Source organism: Schistocerca piceifrons, chromosome 10 (assembly GCF_021461385.2).
Source record: "Schistocerca piceifrons isolate TAMUIC-IGC-003096 chromosome 10, iqSchPice1.1, whole genome shotgun sequence".
Taxonomy (NCBI): Eukaryota; Metazoa; Arthropoda; class Insecta; order Orthoptera; family Acrididae; genus Schistocerca; species Schistocerca piceifrons.
In genome coordinates, this window is record NC_060147.1 from 131,730,812 (window position 1) to 131,755,302 (window position 24,491).

The window sequence follows — 24,491 nt, forward strand, 5'->3', positions numbered from 1 at the left end:
TCAAGATATGTGGCTTTCCAGATCCACTGACCTAAATCTGTGTGGCTACTTGCTGTGTGGATATCTGAGAGACTGTGTCTATCAGGGTTGTATCCTGACTCTTCCTGATATAAAAAACAGGACACAATGACATATCACTCTGATAACACCAAATGTTCTGCAAGGAACTGTCGACTGTGCCACGCTATGGACGCAGCATGTTGCTGAGCCGGGAGACCGTACTGAACACGTGTTGTAAATCGTGAGGAAATCCTTATAAATGTGCTAGAACTACCATCATCATGTGTGTGACTGTTCCTCCGTTTTCCTGCAGCCACATCACATTCTGACTGCTTACAGCACCAGATTTTCACCTGTGCCAGAAAGTGGAAATTTTATACCTACGACGCTTCAGGACGCTGCAATGTATACAGGCCACACTGCAGCACCTGAAACACTGTCGGATTAATAATAAGTACCTGGTATTAACAACACAACAGTTGTAAACAAGTAAGTAACAATAATGGTGAAGAGATGAACTTGTCCACAGACAAGGGCTGTAAATGAGCTAATGGAGGCAGGGGAAGGCATTCTGGTAGCATTGCAGTCAACTGTATTCCAACACTGAACAGATAGATATCCCACTTGCCTTACAGATGGAGTGCATTCAGCTTCACCACTCAGTTTTATGCATCTCTTATTGTAAGTGTACATAAACTCACTCACCTTATTGTACTCAAGATCCCAGCACTTGACCTGGCGGTCCTCTCCGCAGCTGAAGAGATACGGGTGGCGCGCCGACACGGCCAGCCCACGCACGCTGCTGATGTGGCCCGTCAGGGACACTTTCAACTGCCCAGATGCCAGGTCCCAGATCTAAACATTTTGTGTGCAAACTTACAGGTTAATATTTAACGAACAAATTTTGAACCACAATATTTTACGTATAATTGGACATGTGTTAGTGCTATTAGAAAATACCGGCCTTTTGCCAGTGGCTTCAGTTGCGGAAGTATGTGCTATGTATATTTCACATATTTTTAATGTGTTTCACATATATCTGTACCCGTATTTCATCTATAGCTGTACCTGTATATTAAAATTCATTAAGTAGTTTCACCTCAATCCTGAGAAATGTATTCATCTGTGTGGCATAATATTCGGTTTCCAAACACAATGGCAAAATTATTGGCTCGCTGTAGTGCTCATTCTCACGACCTGCTTGACCTGTCAAATGACACAAATAAGGACAGATTGAGCTTTGCAGTTTTAAAGTATTCCGAAGCAAGTAAATACATGAAAGTAATTTCGACAGGTCATTTTTTAACATTTTTACATGTCCTCTTTCTAATCCCCATCCCACTCCTAGGGGCAGTAGGGGTATCGTTTTCCTACAGCATTTTTTATACAAATGACGGGTCATGTTTATATCATAATTGGTTGAAAGTGCTCTGCTTTTCACCCTCATCTCTACAGGAGGTACACGGGTCTTATCCCGACAGTGTTTCAGATCTGGGGCAGTCACAGCGATACTTCTGTAGTGCTCACAGGTTCGCAATACGACAATTTCACAGAGTCAGTGGGAAGATACATTCACTTAACTAATGAGAGGTGACATAAAAGGCAACTAATTTCTAGTGCCAAAATAGAAACTATTTTCTTATTTGCTATTGTCACAAACATTTGGCAATTTTTTTCTGAATGTGTCAAAAACTGTGAGGTTGTTGTTAAGTTGGAATATATTAGTAAAGAACAAATTGCCATGAGTGAAACAAGCAGCTATTAAATTTTTAAGCTTCATTGTCACAAATACCTGACTTTTTTTCTGAGTATGTCACAAATTACCAGGTTCTGGTTAAGTTGGAACAAACCTGGTTGTGATGACAAACATATCTTTATCATAGCCCGTGGTTTAGGTTGGATTGGACTGTGACAGTTTGGTTGTGAAACTGTGACCATATTCCTTCAAAATATGCCAACTGTCTGCTGCCTCCTCACTGGGTGCACAGGCCCGGTAGCAGACATCCTCTTTCCTTGCAACAAGCACTGAAAACATTGCTGCACAAAACATGTGAGGAAGCAACTGGCCCTCATCTAGACTTTTACCGTTCTTTCCAGGTAGTAAGTGATATGTCTAACAAATTTTGTTGAAATCAATCCAGTGGTTTAGGAAGAGATGTGAAATGTTGCCCCCCCGCCCCCCTTAAACACACACACACACACACACACACACACACACACACACACACACACACAGGGTGATTCAAAAAGAATACCACAACTTTAGGAATTTAAAACTCTGCAACGACAAAAGGCAGAGCTAAGCACTATCTGTCGGCAAATTAAGGGAGCTATAAAGTTTCATTTAGTTGTGCATTTGTTCGCTTGAGGCGCTGTTGACTAGGCGTCAGCGTCAGTTGATGCTAAGATGGCGACCGCTCAACAGAAAGCTTTTTGTGTTATTGAGTACGGCAGAAGTGAATCGACGACAGTTGTTCAGCGTGCATTTCGAACGAAGTACAGTGTTAAACCTTCTGATAGGTGGTGTATTAAATGTTGGTATAAACAGTTTACAGAGAATGGGTGTTTGTGCAAAGGGAAAAGTTCTGGACGGCCGAGAACGAGTGATGAAAATGTAGCACGCATCCAGCAAGCATTTGTTCGCAGCCCAGGAAAATCGACTCGCAGAGCTAGCAGAGAGCTTCAAATTCCACAATCAACTGTATGGAGAGTCCTACGAGCGCCACCACATTGGCACTTATCTGTCCGTAACTACCTGAACGTCAACTACCCGAGGCGATGGATCGGCCGCCAGGCAGCCCGTGACAGAGCACTTCATCACTGGCCTCCAAGAAGCCCTGATCTTACCCCCTGCGATTTTTTCTTATGGGGGCATGTTAAGGATATGGTGTTTCGGCCACCTCTCCCAGCCACCATTGATGATTTGAAATGAGAAATAACAGCAGGTATCCAAACTGTTATGCCTGATATGCTACAGAGAGTGTGGAACGAGTTGGTGTATCGGGTTGATATTGCTCGTGTGTCTGGAGGGGGCCATATTGAACATCTCTGAACTTGTTTTTGAGTGAAAAAAAACCTTTTTAAATACTCTTTGTAATGATGTATAACAGAAGGTTATATTATGTTTCTTTCATTAAATACACATTTTTAAAGTTGTGGTATTCTTTTTGAATCACCCTGTATATTTTTAAATGGGAACATTTCATTTTTGGTTAGACTTTACTATGACTGTTATTGATATCAAATGAAACAACAAGTTTGCTTATTCATCATTTGGTATGAAGGTCTTGTAATAACCATGTTGACAGACAAAATTACTGGCTTTCCAGTCCACCTCTTATGCAAACAACTGTTTGTTATATAAACCTAAACATATTTCAGCACCTTTGTACCATCATCAGTGGTATTCTTAACTCAGTTTTTAATTTTTTTTAAAGTAGAAAAAATTATTAGCTGGATAAATAATACCCAGTGATGATGGCAAAAAGTTGGTGAAGCATGTCTGAGTCTACTTATATAACAATTATTTATTTTATTTTAGTTTTATTTATTTGTTTCAGGTGTTCAGTCTTACATATCAGGTGGATTTATGTGGATTAATATGGTATCTATATATGTGATCACTTAAATGTGTGCAAAGTATTAGGTCATGTAAACTTTACGGGACAGAATCTGTGGCCACTGAACATCTTTATACTTACATTTCTGTTCATCCATGAAACCAACGATCCCCATAACGCTCTGAGTCTTGTTTCAAAAAGTGTTTTGTCTTGTCATATGTTCTTTGCACTTATTAGACTCTAGATGCTATTTTTGCTCCCTTCAGCATTTACAGAGTGTGATGTAACATGACAGGAAAAGAAGTCTGTGACCCCTGGAGAATTTTATTTTTACTGTTGCTTTCACATTTATATTTTTGTTCCCACTTTCAATCAAAAACCTACACGAAATATGAACCATATAGTGAAACAGCATTATATTTTTAAGTCCTTCTGCTATACAGTGACATAAGTTATTCCAAAGTCATAACACGACACATACATGTCGTACAAGGCATGTTCAGAAAGTAGGTGTACGGCAACCAAAATGCGCTGTGGTCCTTTTTTGTTTTTTTGAGGACTGGCAACACTGAGCTGTAGAGGGAGACACTGACCAGAGCGAGCATCGCAGGGACACACAGGTACATGAACTCACGTCATAGTGTCCAGTTGTGTGAAAGACGTCAGTAAGAAGTCCCACCAAGTGTGAGCCACACGTTGTGACTCTCTTCCCACTTGTGGAAGGAATAACTCGTACCAAAATTTTCTTGCAAATCAAAACAGTTTAAAGCAAACATCTCATGAATGGAACAAATGTGTTTAACTGGTGTAGGGAGCGTAGTGGAAGCAGAACAAATGTTTGTGACAAACAGAGGAGTGAAAGACCTTCTACTCTGACTGACGAGTTGGTGCAAAAATTGGAAGAATCTGTCCGTGAGGACAGACTATTGGAAATGGATGAAATTTCTGTGATGTTTCCACAACTCTCTAGATCTCTCTTATAAGACACACACACAGAAACACTGGGATATCGGAAACAGCACACAATGGGTCCCAAAACAGCTGACAGAGCAGCACAAGAAAAATCAGGTCAATAGTACCTGTAAGTTTCTTGAGTGACTCAGAGGATTTTCTGAGCTTTACTGTGACTGGAGGTGAAATGTGGGTGGCTCATTACGTGCACGAGACAAAAAGACAGTCGTCACTGTAGCATCACAGCAATTCCCCCACCTGCCAAAAAGTTCAAAACTACGATTTCCAGTTTAAAAGTATTTTTGTATCGAAAAGGCAACATTTTCATTGAATTTCTTCTTCAGCTGGACATCATCAACGCATAACGAGACCCTTAAAAAAACTCAGAAGGAGCAGTCAAAAGAAAACGAGGAGAATGCTAACAAGAGGAGTGTGCTTGTTGTACTACAACTTCCATCCTCACACAGCCTTATCCACTGAGGAGCTCTAGTACTCATTTGGTTGGGATGTTCTGAACCATCCCTGTATTCTCCTAACTTGGCACCTTTTCACCTCCTGAAGGAATAAAATTCTCAACTGGCGAGGAAGTGCAAAAAAGAGATTCTGAAGTGGCAAAAGGAATTGGGGAAGAGTTCTTCAACCGTAGCATAAGGAAGCTTGTTCCACGGTTCAGCACATGCAATTAATGGGATGGTGATCACGTGGAAAAATAGTCAAAATTGCATCAAATACATTTTTTTCTAACAAAAATATAAAAATCTAGTACACTTGCCTTCTGAATATGCCTTGCATTAATCCACATGAATTCATCTGGTGATAGGGATTTAAACCACTGAAATGAGTTGTGAAAATAAATAAACCGTGACTGGTACAAAAAAAACACTTGTTATTTCAGTTAGTCATTTACATACATACTTACAATGATTTAGAAGCTGTAACTTACTAAATGAAAGTGTTGGTATGTTGATAGAGACAATAAAAACCATAAAAAACACACACACAAATTTCAAGCTTTCGCAACCCAAGGTTGCTTCGTCAGGAAAGAGGGAAGGAGAGGGAAAGACGAAAGGATGTGGGTTTTAAGGGAGAGGGTAAGGAGTCATTCCAATTCTGGGAGAGGAAAGACTTACCTTAGGGGGAAAAAGACAGGTATACACTTGCGCACACACACACACACACACACACACACACACACACACCACACACATACATATCCATCCGCACATATACACGCACAGGCAGACATATCTGTGTGTAAGGAGAGGGTAAGGAGTCATTCCAATCCCGGGAGCGGAAAGACTTAGTGTATGTTTGTGTGTCTATCAACCTGCCAGCGCTTACGTTCGGTAAGTCACCTCATCTTTGTTTTTATATATAATTTTTCCCACGTGGAATGTTTCCTTCTATTATACTGATATATTAAAAAAATAGAGGGAAACATTCCACATGGGAAAAATTTATCAAAAAACAAAGATGATGTGACTTACCAAACGAAAGCGCTGGCAGGTCGAAAGACACACAAACAAACACAAACATACACACAAAATTCTAGCTTTTGCAACCAACGGTTGCCTCGTCACGAAAGAGGGAAAGACGAAAGGATGTGGGTTTTAAGGGAGAGGGTAAGGAGTCTGTATATGTGTGAATGGATATATGTGTGTGTGTGCGAGTGTATACCCGTCCTTTTTCCCCCCCTAAGGTAAGTCTTTCTGCTCCCGGGATTGGAATGACTCCTTACCCTCTCCCTTAAAACCCACATCCTTTTGTCTTTCCCTCTCCTTCCTTCTTTCCGATGAGGCAACAGTTTGTTGCGAAAGCTTGAATTTTGTGTGTATGTTTGTGTTTGTTTGTGTGTCTGTCGACCTGCCAGCACTTTCATTTGGTAAGTCACATCATCTTTGTTTTTAGATATATTTTTCCCTCTATTATAACCATATATATATATATATATTTGATGTGACTTACCACACGAAAGCGCTGGCAGGTCGATATATTTTTCCCGCGTGGACAGGGCTGGCAGGTCGATAGAAACACAGACAGACACATACATACACACAAAATTCAAGCTTTCGCAACAAACTGTTGCCTCATCAGGAAAGAGGGAAGGAGAGGGAAAGACGAAAGGAAGTGGGTTTTAAGGGAGAGAGGAGAGGAGAGAGAGTGTTCGCTACACTCCTCACAGCATTGCCAGTTTGCAGCCCACCTTTATCACCCTGTCAGCTGACCCCGTCGCAAACCACTCATTTCCCGGCTCTACGGCAGCACAGCGCACCCAGCCCAGGTGACCCGAGATGACTCGGTACAGCTTCCACGGTGGGTGCCACTTAGGTTTGGGCATGGCAGGTGCGCGCCGTGGGATCAGAGTCTGGACTGTAGCACCAGCTGAGGTGGCACTCTGCTGCTGCGCGACCGGTGGTGCAGCTGGCACCAGCGCCGCCTCCGACATTGCAGGCGACGGCACGGCTGGTGCGTCTGCCCCTGCAGCACGTAAAAGGTCAATTCTGTAGCAGGTGAATGTGCTGGAGGGACGGTATGTGCCAAAATCTGTGACGAGCACCTGACGCGATCGTACGTTTGGTACACAAGGTACACCTCGAAGTAAAGAGCTACCACATTAGGAAAGGTAGCTACAGAAGGATATCAAAAATTTATGAAAACCACACACGTATCCTTGCATCTATTTGTCACCGAATACATTTGAAATGGAATGGAGTGAGATAGGTTTGTAGCCCATCCCCAACGTTATTCAATATATACACTGAAGAAGCTGTGAAAGATAATGAAAGATAAATTTGGAAAGACAGACAGAGTTGTGAAATAAGGCAGGCAATAAACAGGTGTCCAACTGGACAACTGCTTATTCCTAGTTATTCTCCAAAACTCAGTTCAAAAAGTACAGCAGCATACTTTAAATTATATTTAACTGCTTATTAAATACAACTCTGTTCTCAGTATACATTCATAACAGTAAGACTTACATAGCAATTGGAAGCCTGTGTGGCAGAAATAAATTTTCATGGAAAGTCAGTAATAACAGCCACAATGTACAGGATTCAGTAAAGGTGCACTTATGGTGATAGCATCAGTTGTATTGTGAGCACACGTTGGTGACAATTCGCATGATGAATGATGAGAACTGATTATGAAAAATCTTGAGTCGGCTGTTGGTAGCGAATAAGATGGTTTGAAACTAAAGTTAGCTGCTCTTCCATTCTATAAGGTTAGAATTTAATCAATCATCACAATTTTCAGCAAAATTGGAAGTAAAACATACAAACAAGGTATTGCAGTGATGAATAAATATCTCAGATTACGCTATACATCAATCTATTACACAGTAACATTTTCATGTTGAGGTATGTCAATTGCCAAGTTCAGCACACAACAGATGAGCTGCCGGCATTGTAGGTATGTATTAGCTACAGGACTATCTGGTAAGTCTGAATTATTTACAAACAATTTTACGCATTATTAAACTTCTTGTCTAAGCAGAATGAGGTAAATGCATATTAATAAACTTGTCCAAGGTTTTTTACACTGCTGATCATAAAATACAACTAAACACACTCTTACCCGAAAAAACTGTGTGTGTGTGTGTGTGTGTGTGTGTGTGTGTGTGTGTGTTTAGGGATGAGTACTGACTGTCAATTAAAATGGAATGAACACACAAAGATACTGGCAAAACGAACATCCTCAGCCTGTTATGCTCTCAACATTCTACTCTCAGTTTGTAACACTCCATGTGATATAACATTCCTACATATACTCAGCTGTTAGCTACAGGATTCTTTTCTGGTGATGAAAGGCACAAAACTTGACCACAGTTTTCAAATGGCTGAAAAGTTCCATAAGAATAATAACTAAAATTAATAGTCGTGCTCACTGTAAAGAAATGTTTAAAGAAACAGGTATCCTTACTACGACCGAGTGAATACATCTTCCAATCTGTTGTGCAAATCAGGGAAAAAACTAGTGTTTCACTAACAGTTCTGTACATAATCATAAGACAAGAGTCAGTTTGGACTTTCATTTAGCAAGGAAAACCATACAAAAAACTCAGGCAACCATTTTCTTTCAGGAAACAAAACTGTATACTAAATCGCCCAAGAAGATGAAAAAGGTCAGTAAAATGCATTGGTTACAACAGTGCATGGGACACTGCAGCACATTTATTGAACAGGTTTTCCGAACAGACTGAAATGCAGTGCAATGGACACAGGAGGATATTTGTGGTTCTGATGTCACCAATGGGTGTTCATAATGTGTGCAGTAAATGTGTTGAGGACTGCAAAGAAACGGTGCAGAGCTACTTTTTTGTATTATAAGTTATCTTGGGCAAATTGCGTATAGTCAAAAAAACATTGCACAATTGGGACAAATCGAATGAGGCAGTGTAGTTGTTAAGACAGTGACTTCATACTTGGGAGTGTGGAGTTTGCTCTGTATGTCACCCTGATTTCTGTAGTTCTCCTAAATCAGTTCAAACAAATGCAGGGATGACTTCTTCGGCAAGACCATGACCAACCATCTGTCCCATCCTTGTAAACAGATCATTATGTATTCTATCTGTACTCATTTTTTGAGTTGTTCATTTTCATTGTATTATGACAACAAACCCAACGCCATTGTGAGATGATCCCTGGATGAATAAATAAATAAATATTAAGTGGAAATTATAATTTGAATTTTTTGAGAACACCTGAATCTTCTTCCATTCCATGTATCTACCTCCCCTTATACAACTAGGAACAAGAGTTACAGGGGGGGGGGGGGGAGGGGGGAGTGGAGGGGGGGCCGCAGCATTGCTATTGACAACATTTTTATAGAGGCATAGAGATTGCAAAGTTGTAGTGTAATTGCATTTATTAACTACCAACAAAATTTTTCTGGTGGTTGACTAATGTCATTCTTCAGTAATGGAGACATGAAGTAACCTATTACTTTCAGGAAGTGATATGTTACACTACAATACCGCCAGTGCACAAAGTTTCAATCTGTCATGAAGTTTCATATCAGCACACACTCTGCTGCAGAGTAAAAAAGTAATTCTTGTAGTGCAAGTGTCATAGTTAATGGCCTCCCAGACCATGCCGGTCAATCAGAGTGCTTGAGATGTAAACAAAAATAACTAGAAAACTTAAAGAGTGATAAGTGAAAAAGGAATCAAGAAATTCAAGAATAATCTGCCAATTAGAGACCAGGAAAAGATGTTCACAACATCATCAGTGTTAATGAAAAATGTAATGTACTCCACGGCACAGTCACCGGCAACTTTGAAAACTGTTTTCTGAAAAAATGAACCAGTGGAAGCAGATTAAACATGCCTAAACTCTGGGTTACAAATAGACTCAGAATATCATGCACAGCTAAGAGAGGACTCTCTGCAAGACGGGACACGGACAACGACAGGTTTAAATCATATTTCAAACTGTATTATGAAATTCTAATCAAAGTTATCAGACTATCAAAATGTATCACCCAGACAAACTATGCTCCTACAGCAACAAGATAAAAATTATTTAGAACATTGTACTACATAATGCAGGAAAAAGAAATTGAGAAACTGGAAAAATCTCTTTAAAAGTAGGTAATCAACTAATCAAAGATAACCCCAACACTGCAGATAGTTAAGGCTTGAACACTTCCTTAGCCTAAAGTTCCTAAGGAAATTCTTCCAAAATAACTTTGATGAACTTAAATTTCAACCTGTGTGTCCAAAAGCAATCAACTCTCTTTAAAAAAGTTATAATGAAATAAAGAGCAAAATAATGAAATTTTGTTCAGCTGAACTTAGGCACCATTAAAGGACTGCTATTCATTTTAGTTTTCAACACACACACACACACACACACACACACACACCATAAAGCAAGGACAACTCACGCACACACGACCAATGTCTCTGGCTGGTGTAGAATGACTGGGTTGTAGCTGTGCCTCATGAGAGTACTATTCTAATGATGGGGTTAAGGAGGAGGTACGGGGTGAAGAGGGAGAGGATAGCAGGAGTGTGTGTGGTGGGGGCAGCGCTGCGATGCTACGGGGAGGGGCGGAATAGGGAATAGGAAAAAAGAAGTAGAGAAGGGGAAAGGATTTGGTGTGTTGGCGGAACAGAAAACTGTGTTGTGCTAGAGTGGGAACAGGTAAGGAGATGGGCAGGTGGAGGACAGGGACTAGCAAAGGTTGAGGCCAAAGGGCTATGGGGACGAAGGATATGTTGTACGGAGAGTTCCCACCAGAAACGCTGGTGTTGGCACGAAGGATCCAGATGGCACAGGCTGTTAAGCAGTCACATTGTGTTGTGCACCATGGTTCAGCAACTGGGTGGTCCAGCTGTCTCTCGGCCAAAGTTTATTAGTGGCCATTCGTGTGGGTAGAAAGCTTGTCGGCTGCCGTGTCCACATAGAACATAGTACAGTGGTTGCAGCTTAGCTCGTACATCACATCGCTGCTTTCACAGATAGTCCTGCCTTTGATGGGATGGGTGATGCTTGTGACCGAAGTGGAGTAGGCGGTGGTGGGAGACTGTACGGGACAGGTCTCGTATCTGGGTCTATTGCACGAATATGAGCCATGAGGCAAAGGGCTGGGAGCTCTCCCTGCAGTATATCTATGTACCCATATGCCCCTTGGCCTCAGCCTTTGTTAATCCCTGTCCTTCACCCACGTATCCCCTTCCCTGCCCCCACTCCGGCATTACACAGCCTTCCATTCCACCAACTCACTCAAAGACCTTTTCCCCCTTCTCCATTTGTCTCTTTCTGCAATCTCTTCCTTCCCCCCACCCCCTACCCACCAACTTCCTGACTACACTTAGCAGCCTTACCCTGTCCCCATCACATCCCCGCACACTCTCACGAGCAGCACTACACCTTCCCCCATCCCACCCTGCTATGCCCTCCCTCCCTGCCACACGCCTACTCAGTCTCATCACAGTGGCCAGAGACAGGGGCCACGTGAGCGTCAGTTGTGTTTGTGTGAACGTGCGTGTGTTTTCTATTTCAGAAGAAAGCCTTTTGGATGTCACTCATTTCCACTAGTGGTGAGTACCAAGCTATCCTTTTCATAATTTTGTTTTTGATTGTGTGAACCACAATATCTTAATAGAAAAATTATGGAATAGTAAGAACAGCAGGTTCATGGTTTTTGTTTTATCTGGATTATACAAAGCATTGCGTTTCAGTTATATGTTAATCATATAACAATAAACTCTGAATTTGAAGTAATTAGACATTGTGTATCACAAGGTTTCATTTTGGGTCCTCTGTTGCTGCTGATATACATAACTGATCCTGCACTTTCAGTTTCAGAAGATGCAATTTTATCTTTTTGCAAATGACACAAATATAAGAATAACAAATATAATACCAGTTCCCTTACTGAAAAGGAATCCAATGAAATATCCAAAAACATCAACAGATTGTTCAATGGAAATGCATTATCACTTAATTTTGACAAGTGCACAGAGTTCAGTATTTCTCGTAGAACTCCACAAGCTACAAAATATTTTGAAAAAATTGTCAAATGTTTTGTAAAGTGATTTGTCCACTGTTTGCAAATAAAATAGATAAGACAAACATCTGACATGCCTCATTTCACTATAAATGATTTCAAGCATCATTCATGTGTGAATTAAATGTTTCTCTGATACATTTTGTTTCTTACTTTCAGACAAATCATTTCACAAAACATTTTACCAATTTTTGGATAAAGAGAAATATTCAACATTAGTCACCAGATTTGACCAGTCACATAGGAAATATGTACCAAACACTGTAAACAACAATAATGATACCACTGCCATTATTTTTAAAATGGAAACAGACCAGCCTGTCACTACTACCAGGTTGGCTTCACCAACTTACAACCAAACTGAGCATATGCACCACAAGGAACATCGGAGCAGCCATTAACATTAAGTCACCGGTCAAAGCTCTTGATTAGTATTGAGTATTCCTCTTGTGGCAATTTTTTTTTAATTTATTTATTTCTATTTTTTCTTCAGCAAACATGATCTTATTGAGAAATCAATTTGCTTTCCTGGTGCCTTCTGTTTTTGAAATGTCCTGAATTTACTACTTATTTCAACAGAACCAAACTGTTAAATATCACATCAATAAAACATTTTAAGCACCCAATTAACAGGCCTTAAAGAGATGAACTTTTAGACACTTTATTTAAATGCCTAGTAGCAGCTATTCGTGAAATATTACTATTTTCTCTCAAATCACTAATTAAGATTTTCTTAATTACCCTGATCACTTTCAAGCAATTAAATATTATTTTGCAAAACTACAGTGCTCACTGGTCAATTTGATAACCCCCCTCTATTCCTTTCCCATTCCTTGTTTGGCTATGAAAAGTGAGACAAAAACTTTCCCTCAAAACCACCAATTTATCATGATCATACATACCCTGTTAATTGCGTCATTATCGTTTTGATAAAATAATAGTTCAAATGACCTACATTATGACCCCACCTACCTAACTGTCAAAATACAGATCAAACTGTGACGTTACAACACCCATTTAACATTACATCACTGGCCAAAGCTGCTGACTAGTGTCGCATATTTCTCTTTACCAGACTATAGATAACTCAAAACCTTAACTGGAGCACCCGCTGCCTAGAATTTATGAGACACCTTAATTCAGCTAAGTTTGCAGTACGCTCGATCACTGCTACAAGTGATTTAAAAATTAAGTAACTACTTTATTCTGTACATTTTCATTTGGAATTATTTTCTGGTGAAACTCAGTTTACATGTACAGTACTTTCAGAATACAGAATTGAACTATTATAATTACATGTGATTATAATTGTAAAACATCCAGCACAGGCCTCTTCTTTTTTTTTAAAAAAAATGGTATTTTGAGCAGTATTTCTGTTTTCTCCATGCATACTGATACATATGAGTATAACACTAGGATTAGAAACAACTACAAAAAGTTCAAGCACTTAAAAACAATATAGAAAGGAGCTAGAAGTGTGCGTGTATGCAATACATTACCAGGGTAGGCCTACATCCAATCTCATGTACATAATTTCGTGGAGTTTAAGACTAATTTTCTTTTTTTTTGGGCAACTCCTACTGCACTGATGAGTAGATTTCATAGAAAAAAATTAATACTTGTTCCATGTATCATGAATATGACAGCAATGATGTGGAATGTGCCATTTAGGAGAAAAGTGTTGTTTTACATTAACTGTTAAAAATTACTAATTTATGTCTAAAAATTCATCTACTGAATAAGAGCTGTCATTCAGAAATTTTTTAATTTGTTTTTAAATGCTGTAGTACTGTAATAGACTAATGTAAAGTGCTATAACTGTATTCCACTTTAATTTACATCTTTGACATCTAGCCACATCCCAAAGACAATTCTCAAAGAGGTCCCTCCCTTAGAATTTTTCACAGATAAATACATGTGTGCGTATGAGGGTGAACCAAGTGAAAGCTTCAGACTACACTATAAATCAGTCTGTTTAAGACAACTTTGATTTCGTAGTTTTTTCTTTAACTTTGTCAATGCATAAGTGAGCTGTCAACTACCAACAGAACATAGACTTGTGGCTATGTTACATATAAGTGGGCCTACATCATCACAGTCAAAATGTCATGAAGGACACTGCTACATATTAAAATACTGAAAGTCATATGAACCAATGTTGTGAAAAACTTAAGTTTCTAACAAACGGTATATTTCATGAGACACAAAACCTGGATCAATTTCAGGGTAACATGCTGACAGATACTGTAGTTATAACACAGTCTGTAATTACCCATTATTGCAAGCGGCTGTTGACTATTGGGTTCCCTGTTCTCGATGTGTTGCATCTGCTTCATGGCGTTGGCCCTTTTCACGCGATCAAAAACCAGCCCATAACAATCCCTCGACTTCACCAGTTTCTTTACCTTTTCTCTGGAACATTCAAATCTATTAGGTGAAAGCAAATCTCAAATATACTTTATTAATATTTTATACTGAAATTTAAAACTTACGCTTTTTCATCAATAGGTGCTAATATCCCCTGATTCGAGAGGAACATATCATGACTCCTTTTTAGTGATCTGAACACTAGAGTATGTACAGAGTGTCTCTGGACTTCCTAAAAAAGAACGGATACACAACAATAACTTCATAGATACAGTGTTATTAAAATATTAAGAAATAGTGAGATCATACAAGTATAGGTTCCGTACTGTACTCACCTCAGTCATTTTTCTGTTGTAAAATTATCTCTAAATTGAATCAAAGCATAATAGTTTACATGAACACTATTATATTGTCAAAACAGTCCATGCAAATCATACATGTGATGAGAAACAATAATTACGATAAAAGCGGAGTGTTCCGCTTATTTTCACAACACTTCCCTGTGTTTACATTCACACCAGCACTACCAAAACACACACACACACACACCCACACACACAATCACTCCAAAGTTAGTATACCTCATACCATCACTTCTCGTAATAATTTGGAGTTATTTAGAGTATATGAAATATTTAATCCCATCACTTTTCCTTGGTAATTGTGCTCCATTATACAGAACTTTTTAATGCTTGTAAATAAAATAATAAATAAAAACATTCTAGCGATGAACGTATAAAGTCTTTGATTCAATTTCATTTGTGGTACACCGACCACTGTCTGTGATACCGACGCGAGACTATAGAATTGAAGTTCGAATGTTGTTTACATGTGTACCTGTTCATACGTAGCAAAGTTACAGTAATGTATTATAATGAATTTACGCTAAACATTAATGCTCAAGTCTAGGATTTAAATTAATGGCGATGGCTGCGGGAGATCCGGCACAGAAAATGAGTCTTCCTAGAGCAAGAGAAGAATTTATGAATATCATACGAAATATTGACGACCCTGAAACAACCAAAAATTTTCTCTCTTGGATAAAGTGGAATTGGCTGAATTGTGTGTATGTCATGCGTTGTTTATGATATGGCTCACTTATCGCTAGTTATTAAATGTATATTTTTCTTCACAGCAACTAAGACAGAAGATGAATCAGACGATTTGCTCAAAACTATAGCCGATGACATCAAGGAAGTTCTTCCTCCAGATGCAGTCTTGCCTTCGGAAAACATAAGTACTCCTCTTGTTGGTGAGGTATGTATATTCAGTGTAATGTGAAAGCTAAATTTTTCAATACAATCGTTCTAAAATTCGTGACAGTTCCACTGGTCAGAGAACTTTCTTTTTAAATTGGTTTGAATGGGTAGTAAGTCAACAGCTTCTTTGACGTATACAACAATCACAGTGATCACATTGTTGGGAAAGATTAGCAACCACTATTTGTACCCGCACTTACTCTTCTCAAGGATAGGACGATCAGTGCTGTATTCGCAGATACCAGTTATTCTCTAGTGTCGTGGGCATCTAGCATGATGGCGCCATTCCCTATGACGCCTCTGTCGTTGCTGAACAACTAGCAAAGCACTTTGTCCAACCCTTGGAAACTGAAAATCACTCCTCTACCTTCCAACTCCGTTGAAGGTGAGTGAAGAGTATTTATCATTTGATTCTCAGTCATCAGAAGCATAGTTATGGGCACAATGAATGGGAACTCTTCAGTGCCTTGCTTTGGTGCAATGCCACTGCACAGACCCAGGCACTCCAATTTACTCACAACCAGATGTTCCATACTTTACCTCTAGAATAGAAATGTCATATTCTTGCTCTTTTCAGTTGTATCTGGCATGAGAGAGAGTCCTACCCCACATCCCCCCTTCCTCCAGTGTAGCTGGAGCATATTCATCCTGGTTATGAAACCAGGTAAGAGCCATCACTATCGCCTAATATGTAAGACCTGAAATCATGAGAGGGAGACAGCGATCTGTACTTTTCCTGACTGTTTCTGAAAATTTTGACTGTGTCTCAGTGTGCCACCTGTCAGTTATAACTGGCCAAAAGGCCTGGCAATTTCTTAAAAACATCAATAATGACCCCCAACTAACACTCCAAATTCATATGTCACACCAAATTAAATAGCCCATCAGCTCATACTCAATGGCAAAACCAACAGCAAACATGCCATAAAGAAGCTTCTGAAATTCATTCATGAAGAAGACCATTTAGGCACTCCCTTTACCCTGGTAGAATTAGGAGACTCAGTCTCTCTAATGAAGAATAGTAAAACTGATGGACTAGATGTGATGAACAAATGCGTCCTTGAAATGAAGATCCCCAAGATCTGGTGGAAGGCAAAGATAGTAGCTATACCAAAACCTGGAAAGAGCCCCACATATCCCAAAAATTTTCAACCCAACTCCCTTCTCTGCCAGCTCTATGAAGTCCTAGAAAGAATGATGGTCAACACCATCTGTGCACATGTAGAACAGGATATTACTAAAGAGCAAGCAGGGTTCCTCCCTTGGAGGCCACCCTGCGCACAAATGTTGAACCTCAGACGTCACATAGAAGATGGCTACGAACAGAAACAAATCACAGGTACAGTGTGCTTTTGTCAACCTTAACAACCTTGCATGAAACCATTAACCGTAATAAGTGAATATTAAAAATATATAACACCGCGAAGGATTACCGACTGGTGTAATTCATCCAGTGCCTGGTGCAGAACAGACACTTCTTTGTTACGCTGCAGACAAAGAGGAGCCGATGGCGGACCCAGAAAAATGGATTACTACAAGGTAGTGTTCTTGCCTCACTGATGTACAACATGTATACCAATGACCAGCCGATTAGTACAGATGCTCACTCATTCATCTACGCAGATTATACAGTCATTGCTGCTCAGAGTAAAACATTTGAAAAGGTGGAAAGCAAACTGACAACAGTGCTTGAGAATCTAGCTGTCTGCTATGGAGATAATCACCTCAAGCCAAACAGCAAAAATCCAGGTCTGCACTTTTGACATGCGCAGTTGAGAAGCCAGGAGAAAACTCAACATGGTCTGGACGGGACAGCACCTCTCTCATTGTGACACACTGAAAGATCTTGGAGTCAAACCCAACTGTTCTCTCACTTTCAATGATCCCTGTGTGGACACAAAAATGAAAGTGACTGTCAGGAATAACACCATCCGCAAGCTTACAAATAGTGGATGAGATGCACAGCCCACAGTTATCCGTACATCAGCTTTAGCATTATGTTTCTCCGCAACATAGTACTCGGCACCTGTATGACAAAAATCCACCGAGGCAAAACAAATAAATATAACTCTGAATGAGACAGGACACATCATAACAGGCTGCCTCCACCCAACTCCTGCAAACCAGCTTATGGGCATAGCCCCGCCACACATCAGAAGGAGAACAGCTGCAGAAATCGAGAAACAAAAACAAGAGACAGATCCCAGGCATCTGTTGGTTGGACACTACCCACCAACCTTGTTGTTGTTGTCGTTGTCGTTGTCGTTGCCTTCAGTCCAGAGACTGGTTTGATGCAGGTCTCCATGCTACTCTATCCTGTGCAAGCTTCATCTCCCAGTACGCACTGGAGCCTACATCCTGAATCTGCTTAGTGTTGGGTCAGTCCACATCAAGGTCACCACCTGACCATCACCAAATCTAATGAAATTTGATGTGAAGGTTCTATATGGTTTTGAATGATTGTATACAAAATTTCACAGCTAAACATACATAAAACCCTCTAAAGTGGCTAAAAAATTTGTTACACTATTCTGAGAGCCAAGATTTGACCGACCACTGCTACTTTTCACATGAACCAATCACACCAAAACTTCAGAGAGTTATTCCTACCAGTGATTTCTATATATGGATCAAATTTAATTAACATTGAATGCCTAAATGAAAAGAAATGCATCTGCCAAGTTGGCCAAAATTTTCTACGTGCAAATTTTAGGGTATTTTTGGGAAGCAAAATCTCAAATGTGTCTTGTTCAATTCTTTTTTTTTCTTGCAACAGCTGGAAAATGCATGCTCTAAACTTTCAAAGCTATATTGTTTAACTTCTGGATCTTGCATATTGATGAGTAAGAATATGTTGCAAAAGTTATTATTTTAGCACTTCGAGAATATAGAAAAGTGAAATTATATTTTACTCATGAAGTCCCATAATTAGTTTCTTTTTTTATTCCAGTATATTCAAACATTGATTTAACACACACCCTAAGAACAAATATAATACAAAACACAGCCAATTTCAAAATAAACATACTAGAGAGTCAGTTCCCTTTTTGATTAAACAGTTCTATAATTTTTTAAGGACATATTATGTATAACTATATTGTCTTCCTGATGGTGATGTTGATGTTGCTTCTAAAGTCATGAAAATATGTTGCTTCTGCGCCCAGCAAGTCTCTTTAGCAGTTGGCCAGTGGAGGGAACAAGCAGAACCATGTAGGTGCATAAATGTGACGAGGACATTTTGTTGTTCATGTGAAACTGCACACACGCTTCAAAACCAGCAAAAATTGTCATACATACATGCAACATATTGTCCTGGTTGTAAACTTGCAATTGAGATTGCTGGAATTTCTTCATCTTCGAAGGCATTAACTCTGAACGCTGTAGCATCACTGGAAACTCTGCTTGCTCTGAGCTGATTACAATTAATTTGCTTAAATTGATGATTTTCTCTTATTCCAGGTATTGTATGTCCCATGGCAACCTTGTTTCTTGATCAGGCTGATTTTTTTTTTTTCCAATCTCTTCTTATGGTACATAAAAAACTTTATACCTGGTATACCTGGAATACTATCATCACAGAATTTGAACAAATCATATGGAGTCAATATTTGGTTACCTAAGGGTCTCTGCAGACTAGCATGGGCTGCTAGTCTTTTTACTGTTCCTCCAATGCCATCACAAGGCAATTTAGCACGCCTTGTTCCAAAAAAATGCTTTTCGTGCAGACATAAATTGATGAAATTTTTGAAATTCGTATACTGCGCAGCTGAACCGTCACTAAAGTAATAAGTGTTCTTAACATTTTCATTCTTTATCTTTAAATATGCTACTAACTTTATTTGAAAAGCATGAACAGCAACGATATCATGTCGGAGACTGTTGCTAATCATACAAATGTGACATTCTTTGCCACCAAGATGGATGTAAAGTGGCCTGACTATTCTCCCAATGAAATCCTTGCACAGCATCTTGCACAACAAATGAACAAATCTCAAACAATTTCCATCAATATAATTAATTCATTTTCTGCAAGATTTCTTTTTAGCTGCTTAAGGTATAAACTTCGGTGTTTTGACACAAAGTGATGGTGTCTTAAACCGGTAATTTTCAAAGTCAGTGCCTCCATGAAATCTGCAACAGTTCTATGACATGTCTCTAATGTGTCTCTGTCAATATGGGCCATTGCTTGTATTCCATTGTTTCTGCAGAGTAAGCATCTTCAAAAAAAGCCTCTAGTTGCTTTTTCCAGGACATTCCTCACAACGTTGCAGCATACACTCTTTTGATTCCAAACTGCATACAGTTTTTACATCAATTTCTTGTAGTCATCTTGGATGGTGGTGGTGGTTGTTGGGATGTTTAAGGGGGACTAAACAGCTAAGGTCATCAGTTCCCCCATCTTGGATGGATATTGCTGAAGCCAACATGACATTTTGATGCATTGCACATACACATACTGAATGTGATCTAGAAGCACCAACTGCAGTACACCATTTCGTCCTGACCTCACAAAATTTTAGAGAGAATCTCAGTTGATTTCCATATTGCTTACAATAAGCAATGAACATTTCTTTCAGGTTACAAAGGAGAAGGCATTTCTGCTTGTGAACCTTTTCCCCGTTTATTCTTACTGCAACACAATCCTTTTTGCAAGGACATAAATGAGAAAACTCATCTTCAAAAACGTGAGGACATTTTATTTTACTTCAACACTGAGCTTTTTCCCTTTTCGGTTTGCAAGTGTTGCCAAAACCAACCTTCCATCTTTAGTTTCCCAGCCTTCTTCACCAGTTTAGTTGAAACAGCAATTTCTTTAGCCTTTTCTAAATAGTCCAACTATTTGGGGCCCGGTTCAAAATTTGAACTTTACTGCAATTGTCTGAAGTCTGGAGCTTAATCTTATGTTCTTCAATTAAGATATCCATGTCTTTACATTTCTGGCACTCTTCCATTTGCATTTGAACAACATCTACATGGCTCACACCAGCAGCTGTGGTAGTTACGTTAGTAATGCAGCCTTGTGCTTTCAGAACTTTGTCTTTATGTACCCCATTGAATCCCTTTTGCTTATCCGTTGAAGCTTTGATGGTGACTATCCAATTGATGATGATGGAGTATTAGCAGAAAAGCAAGCAACAACACAATCCATGTCTTCAGTGGATAGTGATTCTTGCTTATCCTGGTGGAATGATCCTTTTTGGGTCACTTCATGTCTACATTTGGTACAAATTTTCTGACCAAGTTTAAAAACTTCATTAGTCAGTAACTTCAACATGTCAGACATTGCTATGGTTACTGGTGTTAAAGCCTTCTTCCATACACATTTTTCTTTAGCAAATGGGTTGCAGCAAGTCTTCTGTTTTAGTGCTTACATTCAGCTACAACAATGATTATTGATTATTCAAACACTCAATACTCAACACTGAGATTGTACAATGTCAACACTAAAGATTACACCGCACAGAAGACTGACATTATGAAAAGCAACAATTGAAAGTGGTCATTCAGCAAGGTACCACAGCTATGAGGATAGAGCCTTAAAAACTATAACTGCTTAATAATCCCGATGGAAACTGAGTGACAATGCATATATGCATCACTATGCATTGTAGGGTTGAAACATTCTAGAGCAACATACCATTCCATTGTGATCTAGATTTTATAATCTTAAGAGCATTTTCTGAAGTTTTATTAGATTTATATTCTATACTGTAAAATAATGTAAAAACACTTCTTATTAGCATAGTTGCATTCTCTAAACTACAGAAAAATCTTATACTATTAAGACACTACAATTGCACATTTGTTGACTTAAAACTTCAAATTGTATTTTTTGTATTTATCGATAATCCATTTTCCCTACTTTTGATATGTATTCTTACTCATCAATGTGCAAGATCCAGAAATTAAACAATATAGCTTTGAAAGTTTAAAGCATGCTCTTTCCAGCTGTGGCAAGAGAAAAAGGATTGAGCAAGACACAGCTGAGATATTGCTCCCCAAAAAATACCCAAAATTTGCACATGAAAAATTTTGGCCAACTTTGCAGATGTATATATTTTCATTTAGGCATCCAATGTTAATTAAATTTGATCCATATACAGAAATCACAGGTAGGAATAACACTCTGAAGTTTTGGTGTGATTGGTGCATATGAAAAGTAGCAGTGCTCTGCCAATCCTTGGCTCTCAGAATTCCTCTACGATTTTTACGCTCCACGCATCCCTCCAATACTAAATTGGTGATTGTTTGATGCCTCAGAACATGTCCTACCAACCGATCCCAACCTTCTAGTCAAGTTGTGCCACAAATTCCTCTTCTCCCCAATTCTATTCAGTACCTCCTCATTAGTTACGTGATCTACCCATATAATCTTCAGCATTCTTCTGTAGCACCACATTTCAAAAGCTTCTATTCTCTTCTTGTCTAAAGTATTTATCGTCCATGTTTCACTTCCATACATTGCTACACTCTGTACAAATACTTTCAAAAAAGACTTACTGACACTTAAATCTGTATTAGATATTAACAAATTTCTCTTCTTCAGAAACGCTTTCCTTGCCGTTGCCAATCTACATCCTCTCTACTTCGACCATCGTCAGTTATTTTGCTCCCCAAATACAAAACACATTTACTGCTTTAAGTGTCTTCATTTCCTAACTTAATTCCATCAGCATCACCTGATTTAATTCCACTGCATTCCATTATCCTCGTTTTGCATTTGTTGATGTTCATCTTATATCCTCCTTTCAAGACACTGTTGATTCCGTTCAACTGCTCTTCCAGGTCCTTTGCTGACTGACAGAATTACAATGTCATCGGCGAACCTCAAAGTTTTTATTTCTTCTCCGTGCATTTTAATTTCAACTCCTTCCCTCTCCCCCCCCCCTTCCCCCCCGCTCTATACTGCTTCCTCAGTATATAGATAGAATAACATCGGGCAGAGACTACAACCCTGTCTCACTCCCTTCCCAACCACTGCTTCCCTTTGATGTCCTTCGACTCTTATAACTGCCATCTGGTTTCTGTACAAATTGTAAATAGCCTTTTGCTCCCTGTATTTTACCCTGCCACCTTCAGAATTTGAAAGAGAGTATTCCATTCAACATTTTCAAAAGCTTTTTCTAAGTCTACAAATGCAGGAACGTAGGTTAGCCTTTCCTTACTCTATCATCTAAGATAAGTCGTAACGTCAGTATTGCCTCACATGTTCCTACATTTCTACGGAATCCAAACTGATCTTCCCCAAGGAGAAAAGAGAAGCAGCTGTAGGAATATGAAGAACTTGGAAGACAAGCTAGTACTAAACAAAGGAAGAAAATTTTGAAGGACTATGCAAGATAATTGAACTTGAAGACAATGTTAACAGAAAGGGAAGAGGAAGTAGGTGACAATGAGAGAGAAGACACGATACTGCGAGAATAATTTGACAGAGGTCTGAAAGGCCCTAATTAAATGAGGCCACTGGAGCAGATGACATATCCTCAGAATTAACTGATCTTATAACTTATCTTAAGGCAGTAAGACAATGTTTATAGCATTTGTAGATTTACAGAAAGTTTTTGATAATATTTGCATGATTACAATCTTCAAAATTCTGCAGTAGCAGGCATGAAATATGAGAAGGGTCAGATTATTCATGGTTTGTACTGGAACCAGACTGCAATTATGAATTGAAGGACTGTAAAAAGGGAGCAGTGGTAGAGAGGAGAGGATCGGGATCGTAGCCTATTGCCAACGTTAATTCGACCTGTCCATTAAGCAAGTAGTAAAAGAAAATGAGGAGAAATTTGACAAAGGGACTTAAACTTCAAGGAGAAAAACTGAGACTTGCCAAGAACATTGTAATTCTGTCAGAGATGGCAGAAGATCTGGAAGATCAGCTGAATGAAGTGGACAGTGTTTTAGCATCAACAGAAGTAAGATGAGGTCAATAAAATTAGGCAGTGCTGAGAGAATGAGATTGGGAAATAAGAAATTAAAAGCAGTAGACAAGTTGTGCCATGTGGACAGTAAAATAACTAATGGCCAAAGTAGGGAGAATACGAAACTCAGATTGACGACAACTAGAAAAGCTTTTCTGAGAAAGTGGAATTTACTAACAGTTAATATTAATTTACGTATTAGGAACTCTTTTGTGAGGGTATACTGGTGGGGGGAAAAAAATTAATACAGTGGGAAAGATGATACCGATTTTCGTTCAATGACAGTATATGCCACCTGGGAGATAGTAGAGGTACTGATAATGGTTTCAACATCATCTGCCAACAGATAGCACAGTGAGATAGCTACCAGAGAGGCATCTGTGTGTACTCTTTAATAGGGAATGCTCATAGCCAGAAGGGTCAGTGTGATGCAAATGTGAGAAGCAAGCAGGCAACCATGCCACAGAGATGCACTTACAGCCAACTGAGCGGGTTTGAAAGTGGTCAACTTGTGGCCTTCTGAATGGCGGAATGGTCCTTTCAGAGAATTACTACAAGAGTTGGACATGCTGCATCAATTGTACAATTATACTGGTATTAGTGGTGACACGAACATTCTCACACCCGTAGACAAGGTTCTGGATGTCCATGCAGCACAGACGTCTGTGTCAGGAGAGTCCTATTGCAAGCTATAACAGCACAGATAAGAGGGCTTGTGAGCCAGATGGATGAACACAAACTGTTGCAAACGTGTTATTGGCAATGGGACTATGGGCGTGCACACCTCTGTCCTGACTTGACTCGTGCCACAGCATAGACCTGCACGGCTCAGCTGGTTCAGTCAGAGCATCACTTTGAAGATGTAGTGGCACGCCATGGGCTTCAGCAATGAAAGCAGGTTCTGTCTTCATGCAAGT

General features: G+C 39.3%; 2 protein-coding genes across 2 annotated transcripts in view; one reads left to right on the forward strand and one right to left on the reverse strand.

Moving 5' to 3' along the window:
* The window catches only part of LOC124718837 (pleiotropic regulator 1), a 48,015-nt gene extending 33,072 nt beyond the window's left edge, over window positions 1–14,943 (reverse strand). The window contains exons 1-5 of the mRNA XM_047244460.1: window positions 14,726–14,943; window positions 14,516–14,622; window positions 14,296–14,435; window positions 6,715–6,989; window positions 706–855 (exon numbers count right to left, since the gene is read on the reverse strand). Of these exons, the coding sequence (XP_047100416.1) occupies window positions 706–855; window positions 6,715–6,989; window positions 14,296–14,435; window positions 14,516–14,622; window positions 14,726–14,734 (681 nt within the window). The 5' untranslated portion in view covers window positions 14,735–14,943. The remainder of the gene's footprint in view (window positions 1–705; window positions 856–6,714; window positions 6,990–14,295; window positions 14,436–14,515; window positions 14,623–14,725) is intronic.
* Window positions 14,944–15,164: 221 nt separating this feature from the next.
* Window positions 15,165–24,491, forward strand: part of LOC124718894 — an 81,265-nt gene continuing 71,938 nt past the window's right edge. Inside the window, exons 1-2 of the mRNA XM_047244542.1 lie at window positions 15,165–15,452; window positions 15,526–15,647. Coding sequence (XP_047100498.1) covers window positions 15,311–15,452; window positions 15,526–15,647 — 264 coding nt within the window. The 5' untranslated portion in view covers window positions 15,165–15,310. The remainder of the gene's footprint in view (window positions 15,453–15,525; window positions 15,648–24,491) is intronic.